Genomic DNA, 9297 nt, shown 5'->3' with positions numbered 1-9297 from the left:
TAGGAATTAATGCAGCATTTGAGAGGATGAATAAGGACTTCCAAACCTATGTGGCATTGTCTCTGCTGAAAAATCAATTAGTGGGATGGTAGGAAGTCATCAGTCCTAGGTCTTGGGACTTGCCATATTTGGTATTAAATTTAACTTTAATTGTAAAAAGTTGGAGTGTGCTGGTTAAAACGGGATGGTACGATGAGGGGGCATTTGTCAGTGAGGGAGGACGGGGACGGGGGGTCTCAGAAAAGAAACTGGGGGCCCAGAGTGACAGCAATGGGATGATATTTAACAGTATAGGGAGGAAGAGCTGATGAGATCTCTTTGATAGCTGGTGAGATCAAACCTGAGATACTCTGAACATTTCTGAAAGTCCGTGTTCACGGAAGGGTGTAAACTGGTTTTGAGTAAACTTCATTTGGGAATTGAAAGGAGGTTTATAAAGTGAGTTTCTACAACAGCCTTCCATTAGTGAGGACACAAAACCTTATCTCCAGATGAGGTATGTTTACAGAAGACATTTAGCATATTTTCAGTGAGAACCATGGGAGTTTGGTCTCAATGACCCTTGTGTTCCTCAGTTCCCAATCCAAACATCAAATATTCTGCATACTGAAACTAAAAATAACATGCAAATATAATTGCTGACAAAGTTTTTAGAAGAATCAGCAGCAGACAGCCTCTATTTTGGCTCAGATACTGTAATTGTGAGATGCTGCAGAAAATTTATTCCACTAAGTGAGAAAAGAAGTACTGTTATGCCCAGGAAATAGTATCTGGAAGGATGATACCAAGAATATATGAAACAAAAAATATTTGGGAAACTGATTCTTCTTATTTTTCTTCATTACCATTAAAATATGCATAGTGATATACTATAATTATTTGAAATAAAACTTTAGGAATATGGAAATTGTAGCTACCAATTAAGTATTTTGTAGAAAATACAGAGAGATTAACAAGGAGTGAATTGCTTCTGCCTCATTTTCTTATGTGAATTCCTTATATGAACTCAGTTCCTTTTTAAAAAAACATTATTCAAGATAAAAATGACATCAAACTGAGAATTTTCTGTGGCTCTTTCGGAGGTGAATACCAGACAGTGACCTCTCTGGTTTATTTGCCATTACGAATTCAGCTTGCTGTCTCTCATCTTTGGGGGGGGGGGCAGGGGAAACAAAAAAAACTCAAGAAAAAAATGACAACGCGTTTTTCTCTAGAAGTGAAAGAAAAGCAGAAGCAGCCAGTCCGAATGCCATGATTTTAGTGCTCTGGAAGCGCTTCTCTTGTGCAACTGGGCTGAGGGAGAGCCTTTTTTTCCCAGCGTCACTGCAATCAGATATATGGGTGCAGCTCTGCTTTACCGCAGCATGATGCAGTTGTGTATAGTTCAGCGTGCTCTTCTTGGAAACAGGCGGAAGGAGAGCAGCTGACCAGAGCATGCAGAGGATATTCATTAGAGGGTGGTTTTTTTTCCTAAAGCTGAAGAGTACGTGTGACATTCCTCCAGCTGCAGAAGAGACTGTTTCAGTGGGGCTTCAAGTTGATACTCGGTTCGCCAGAGGAGGTGCATACGCTCGGGCTGTCAGCTTCTGACGGAAAAAAAGCTTCAGACAGGCAGACTGCATGTTATTAAAAGCACAGCTCAGACACCCTTCGGGAAGATACTCTAACTGTGCTTATGGAACAAGTGCTGTGGTGCTGCATATGCCTTAACTGACCGGGAGAAATTTGCCTAGTTGTGGAATGGAATAAATGAAAATACATACTGAGGGGGTGAGGGAATAAAATACTCCGCAGATAGAATTAAGTACGAGCCCTGGAGGAAGAGCAAAGGACAAAAATCTCATGGTGTGTTTTTGTTGTTGTTGTTGAGCGGCTTTTTTTTTTTTTTTTTTTTTAATGAGCTTACCTACCATGAACGGAAGAAGTGGATCTGCGGAGACTTCATTTCCTCCTCTGACCCCTCGTTTACATCACTAACTGGTGACAGTCACATCTACATACATAGTACCTGCCACTTCAGCTGCTCAGAATTATAGAAGCCTCTTTGTATGCAGCAGACATGGCTAGCCAGCAGGATTCAGGCTTCTTTGAAATCAGTATCAAATATTTACTGAAATCCTGGAGCAATAGTGAGTAGCAGAAGAGTAATCTTTTCATATTACGCATTGCTTGGTAAATAGCTAGGATAACCTAAAGGATAAAATCTTGTATTTCTGTATGTTTGTGTTATATAAACCAAATAATTTTTGCTTTCGTCAGCTCAAAAAATCAGGATGTCAGAGATTTAAATAGGTTTCATTAACTGCAAAGGCTGTAATGAGATTATACTAGATTTTGCTTGATTGAATGCTGAAGTTAGGCTGCTTTCTGGCTCTATTAGTACATTGCAGGGAGTGCATTCCAAACAGTGTTTCCTGCCTACATGTTTATTTGATTTGTTCAGGCTTTATCTAAATATTTTTTAAAATGCTGTTTAATCACAAGGGTGTGGCATTGCTCAGAAGTTGGTTTTTATTAATTGCGCACCGAGGACAAAAATATAATGATTATACTTCAGGTCTGAAAGTCATTATTTTATGTGATGAAAAGCAAAACATCAGTTGCTTATAGCTGCACTTCCCACCTTCTATGCTTAATTTCAGAATCTTATGCAATATTTTCATCCAGAAAGAATCCATCTGTTTATCTAATCCAGGCTGGGTTCTGCAGAATGTAAACAAATAGCATTTTAGTCTTCCTTGGTCTTTTCAGTATTGCTGTTCCTGATTTCCATTGCTGCTTAAATCACCCACTCTTTGGATTTTTAGCAATATTATGTAATAAATATTTCTGATTAAAATTTAGTGCTTGCAAATTCAGATTAGGTAAGGCCATGGGATAACTCTGGCAGAAATTTGCTTTTTAATTTAAAATACATGAACAGTATATTCCTTTCCTATAGAAGCTTGTATTAACAGTGCTAGAATTCCATAATTAACTGTTTTTAAAAGATAGAATACAATGTCTCTGGAAAAATCTAACTTGGCTACGTATGCAGTAAGGTTCTGATTATCCCACTATCTATAATTTAATAACTTCTGCATAAAAGACTAGTATTTTTAAATTCTATGGTATAAAAAAATTGCAAAATCTGCTTAATACAAGGCGTGTATCTGAATACCTGCAAAGAAATGAAAATAACACTAAATTAGATGTGTGACATGCACGGCTTGTCTTCATTAAATGATATCCATAGAAACTGTATTTTTCCAGGTCATTTGTAACCTCAGTAACACTGTGGTGCTTGTTTGAATCTGTTTTTCTACCACAAGTGTGAAGCCACCAGGGAATAATACTATTACTTAAACAGCATTGCTTATCTGCCCTCCTTCTAAAATATTTAGTGCATATTCATTCAAATCACTGATCTCACAAGGGCTGGAAGAGAATTTTATGGTTTAGTTACCTTTTTGGACTAATGTTAATCAAATACTGAGAACATAAGTGTGTATTGTGACAACACATATTTTATAACAAGGTAGTCCCAGTTTGTGACAGAAGAAAAACAAGTCACTTCATGGTGCAGAGATCAAATCAGTTCTGGCATTATTTTTGTAATAGACTACTGTAAATTAAGACTAAGTAAAACTAGCACTTAAGAATATAAAAATGACTATATTATGGAATTAAATATAACGTTTTAATCCTTTTTTTTCCTTTTCCTCTACATCGAAGTGTATTGAAAGTATTTCAAAACAGCAAAGATGTTTCTAGTCTGAATTTGGAAGTCCTTAAATGAAATTCTGTTTTATAGAAATGGAAATAGTATATGAATAATTGGTATTTCTGACATTCTTTTAGCTGATAAACACGCTTGCTACTGTATTTGAATAAACAGTAAGAGGAAATACAATAAATTAATCCGGGTTGACTTAAACTTGTTGCCAATTTTTTTTTTTTTTTTTTTTTTTTGCTTTCAGTCTGGAAGGCTGTGGTCATAAATCGGTACATATCCTTTCTAGCTGAAAAACAAACAATTTGATAAGAAGATAGTAGGGAGTTCAGAAGACCTAGGGCTTTCTTCAGCTCTGCTATGTGATGGGTGGAGCAGAGGAAAATACTTCCCTTGCTTGAGAAACTGCTGGGAAGCCTGCACATGCATGCACAGGAACATGTTTTTTCAGAGACTAGGTGCTGTGTCTGCATACCCAAGAGCAGAAGTAAGCTATAAATTATGCCATGGCATTTACCTAGTAGAAAGAGGTCTAACATACTGTTTTAAAAGAAAAGTAAGTTTGGGCCCTAGTAGAAAGAGGTCTAACATACTGTTTTAAAAGAAAAGTAAGTTTGGGCCCTACAGTATGTATTTTGCTCAAATGGTAATAGTGTAGAAGTGCTGTCCATGTATGTTTCTGTAAATTAGCACTTTAAAACAGTAGCTGTAAATAGCATTTATTCTTCCCGGGCTTTATAGTCCCACCAAAACCAGTCCTTTCTATTGATTTATGTTTTGGCTTATACAGAGCATTAATATTTTCCAATAGATTGCCAACCACACCCATTGCCTATACCATACCATGAAATATACTCAGTTATTCTACCTGGGATGACAATTTTCTCTGATTTTGCTATCATCTAAGATGTTTAACAAACTAGCATTCTTGACATGCTGAGCAGGATTTCAGTTCAGTGTCACACAGCACTTGCAGAGGTGTTCACCTAGCATGCAGCTTGGATTTTCGTGTTCATCAACCAGCTAAGGAGGCAGGTAATTTATGGGCACTGAAGTCAGTTTATCTTACGTACCTGTTAACTTACTGTAATCAGGATGATACAGTCGGTGGTGTGTTCTCAGTGAGCACGCACCCTTCTTCCTAGGGGACAAAAAAGCCGAGTCACAGTCTGGCCTTTGAATCATCCCACCAAACTGAGAGACCTCAAAATACTCCTTTGTGCAGCTCTCAAAACAGACTTTTGCTCTGTACATGTCAATAAGATACCGTGCATGTCATGCAGTTCTGGAAAATATTTTTTGTAATGTGTTGGAGATGGGATAAGAATTGGGATTGTCTAGCTGGAAAGTAAGAATAATCTTTTTTTCTTTTTTAACTGAGCTCATTTGTGTTCTGATGTTTTTTTAAATATTCAAGTATTTTTGATCAATGTGCATTAGTCAACTGCAAATTTTGTATTAGTCAACAACTGCATTAATAATTTGCATTATTTCTTTTTTAAATTACTGCTAAAATGGCGAGTGAGTGCGCTCACTTGGCCCACTGAGGTCAGTAAGGTGACGAGAATAAAATAGGTCTCACCAAAAGTAGGGCGATTAAGAGTCTTCTCCTTAGATTTGTTATGGAAATACTGCAAAATACTTTTTGTAAATAAATATTTGTAATTTATTCAAAGAATGACATATGAATCCAAAAGTTGAGAATTTGAATCTGCTCTTTCTTTAGACTGTTTTTACTTTTTAAATGAATCAGATGGTTAGATTTAGTCTGAATTTAATTTGGAAATGCATTTTCCAATTCATAATTAAAAAAAAGCTGAAGAATAAAAGTTTAAAAATTAAGCTACAAGAATCTGGAGTAGCGTCAGTATAAACTGTAGGAAATTCTATAGTAACTGCTGGTTTTTGCAGTTTCTATATCAGATCAGCAATTAAGTTTATTGTTCCTTTCTTGGAGGAGAGGATTCTATAGAAGAATCAAACGGCACAGGTAGATGGCTCACTTGTGCTCTCACAAGTCAGCTCTTCTGTGGGCTGGTAGAAACTGCATTTCACTGTCTCCCAGTTACTAGAGATAGATTTTAAGGTGTCTTTTTGTGTAATGAAATGAGAGGGCACATTGTGCATCGTGAACATTTTAATTTTATTTGCCAGTTCTCATAGAATGGAGTTATCTTCAGGGCCTTATTTTAAGGATGGCAACGCTTGTTTCTCAGTGCTTGGCATTATCTACCTTTGAATGGCAAGGTGTGTTTTTCTGTGGACTTGCATTTAATTCAGAGTTGGAATAAGGCCTTTTTCAGTATTAGGACTTCAAGTCTCTTTCCCATGGCCCATACTTCCCTGTCTTCTTCCACAGTAGCCACCATCCACATCAAAATCATCACATCATCACCCTCTTCACCTCTGTGCTGTACAAAGCCCATTGCTCGATGTTCCCACTGCACACCCATCTCTTTGTGCCCGCACATGCCCAGTCCCTGTAGCAGTGGCTGGCAAAAGCCACTCTCTGTTTCCTAGCGGTGGTAACACTGATGACAGCTTAATCCTGGGGGCACACAGACACCCGCATCAGTTACTGCTCGCATGGCTCAAACACAGGAGCATCCCAGAACAGTCCTAGGAGGACCTCTGGCTGCTCTGCAGCCGAATGCGGTGCTAGTGTCCAAACAAGTTATGTTGTCAGAAGAGCATCAGGCATAAGAGAAACTTCTTGATGGCCAATGTGAAGCCTGGGGCCTTGTTGGCTGCCATGTAGTCCTTTATTAAATGAATGTAATACATTTAGCAATAAAATTCAACCTTTTTACAGAGAATATTGGTGAAGTTTTATGTCCATGAACAAGAGAAAGGGAAGGCCGTGTTTCTTAGGTAAAAGTCTGCATTATGTGTAAGTTCTGTGGTGCACTATTTTGATATTCTAGTTAAGGTTTTATTGTGCAGGAAGATGATAACAGCCGTTTTGCAGGGGGTCGCTTATCTGCAGGCAAACATAGACCTGTTTAAAGCCGAATATACTAAGCACACCATGCTATCAGACTTAGTGATTGTAGCAAGATACCAGCAAAGGGAAGAGGCTCCTTTGTGTTTCACAGTGCCCACTTAAACAAACGCATTCACTGAACAAGAAGAATCTATCCTTCTTCCCTGCCATTTCTCTTGCTCTGGCATTCCTACTCTTGCAAGTGAGCTGATTCAAGAAGCTCATGTGCTGCAAACTCGCCCTGCAGGGAAAGGATCAGTTCTTGCCTGAAGCGAGTGGGTGGCCTGCAGCTGGGGAAGGGACAGGGACCTGTGGCTGCGGGAAGTGGGAGAGCAGGCTGGCACTGACGGAGAAACTGCAGCCTGGGCTCGGGTCATGCTTGGACCTTCTCCTCTTGCTTGCTACTGAGGTCTCACCCTAATACACCTGCAGAAAGCTGGGCACTTTCACAGCCTCCGCCTTTAGGGAGCCCTGGGGACGAACGTTAGCATCTGCTCAGGCCTTGGCATGTGCTGTGCCTTGGACAAAGGATGCTATTAATTCAAGCTGCCTTGCTACATAAAGGGAATTGATTGCTTTATCCATTGAGCCTGAAATTAGGGTGCTTAGTATATTCTTCAGCTTTAAGTAGTCTGTGATTGCCAGCAGAAAAGTGACATGCTTAATAATGGTGACTGTTACATCCCAGGACAACCTTCTTTATATTTGTCTGCAGATCTGATCCTCTTCTCCACAGACCTGTAGGGTTGTAAACATCTACAAATAGTTTGAGTGCAATCCTAGTGCATAAATTTTTGTGGCAAAACTTCAGTCTCAAAATATAAAATAGTCTGGAAACCAGGCGTAAACTAAGCATAGATAATTAGTGGTACATATTCCATAAAGGTTCCAACAATTTTACTTGTGGTAAAAACAAAACTATTCTGTTGTATTATTAGTATCCACTTTGAGTGATTAATTTGTCATATCCGATGTTGCAGTACTGTTGGTTTATCAAATTACCTGCAGTTTGTTTTTTTCCAGTGGAGCTAGTTACTATTCAAAAAGATCAAGGAAAGAACTAACAGTTCTTGTGGTTTCCTCTACACATATAAAATACCACTGAAGAAGCTGTAGGTTTATATATATATAAATAAAAGAACATGTATAAGTATAAGGGAAGTGATAATATACAGGTTACCTTAAGTGTATAAAGCGTACAAATGTGTCCATGGTTTAGTAAAAGAGGATATAAGCCAAAATGCTACTTAACATTCCCTTTGTATTTCAGTCAGTTTCGATGCACTCATTTCATTAATAGTTTAAACTCTCTTGCGAACAGTAGGAAGCAGTTTCCGCACTTCCAGAATTCTGATTGCATGTGCTTGTCCAGCTTTATTTTCTGTATTCATTCCTGAGTTTCTAAGCGATTGGTAAGTGCTCTGACACTTGCTGTGAGTTGGTAGCCCTGGAGACTGAATTCCTGTCAGTGTTGAACCCACGCTGGGCAGGTGTGGCATTGCAGTAGCTGTGCCTGGGAGGCACAGCCTCTTGTCCCTGTCCCCGTGCTTCTGCCCCTTCTCTCCCACCCTAACTCCCTATACAGTTAATATTCTGCCAGTTAAACTTTCTAAAATGGTGTAGATGCTCGTATTAGCACAAGGAAGGGGACAAGGATACGTGGCTAAGAGCAGGAGGCAGTTTTGTCCGATGCCTGCTATTAGACTGGTGAGCTGTATGGTAAATCATATTTACTTTCTTAATAGTGACTCCTGTACCCATGCCTGCTTCTAAATATCAGAGCTGGTTCCTTCTCCAGGCCAATCTAGCTTTTGCATCCCTCTCTTCTCTGCTTCAGAGCATCAGCAGTGAAGTTGTTTCTATTGTTGTTTCTGTGATAAATTTGGTCTGCCGAATAATTTCACAGAGGTAGCTGAATTATTGGTGAGCTGGTGATTTTTCATTGACTGCAATTACCTAAAATAGATTTGAATCAACTGTCCATAGAAAGAAAATCCCTTCTCCTTTAATACACATTCTTCCGAATCATCCAATACTTTGTCTATTGCTTCAGCTAAAAGAAATACTAAACATAGCATTCAAGCTTCACAGCAGCTCTTTCAGCCACGTATTGTAAGTTCTTGTACTGCTTATATTTTTTAAGAATGTAAATGGAAAGATGTTCAATAGTATGACAAAGTGGGGCAAGACATCTGCCAATCAGCTCTTCAACCTGCTAAGAGCTTGAAACTAGGAATGACAGTGGAGGGAGATTATGACCCATAGTTCAGTTAGGTAGCAGTGAACTGGGGTGGAAAGCAAAGGGTGCAGGGCAAAGGGAACAAGACAGACCTCAGGAACTGTAAAACAGGATGAAGAGGCACCCACCTTAAGTGTAGGTATACAAATACACGCACTCTGGAAAACAGGCAGGAGGAAGTCAAGTGCTGCATGCAGTCACAAGACTACAACACTATTGAAGTAGCAGGCTTGGTGTTAACAACTCACACAGCTGGACGGCTGTGATGGATGGATACAAGCTCTTCAGGAAGGACCTGCAGGGAAGATGAGGAGTGCAGGTTACCGTCATTGTGAAGGAACTCCTCATGTGTATGGAGCTCTT

At 39.1% G+C, this 9297-nt stretch overlaps 1 protein-coding gene across 1 annotated transcript in view; it reads left to right on the top strand.

Moving 5' to 3' along the window:
- The first annotated feature begins 1450 nt into the window (after positions 1 to 1450).
- Positions 1451 to 9297, top strand: part of FRY (FRY microtubule binding protein) — a 175930-nt gene continuing 168083 nt past the window's right edge. The window contains exon 1 of the mRNA XM_075139803.1: positions 1451 to 2129. Within this exon, the coding sequence (XP_074995904.1) occupies positions 2060 to 2129 (70 nt within the window). The 5' untranslated portion in view covers positions 1451 to 2059. The remainder of the gene's footprint in view (positions 2130 to 9297) is intronic.

Source organism: Calonectris borealis, chromosome 1 (assembly GCF_964195595.1).
Source record: "Calonectris borealis chromosome 1, bCalBor7.hap1.2, whole genome shotgun sequence".
Lineage (NCBI taxonomy): Eukaryota > Metazoa > Chordata > Aves > Procellariiformes > Procellariidae > Calonectris > Calonectris borealis.
Note: the sequence above shows the minus strand (reverse complement) of the source record. Positions and strands in the feature narration are given on the sequence as shown.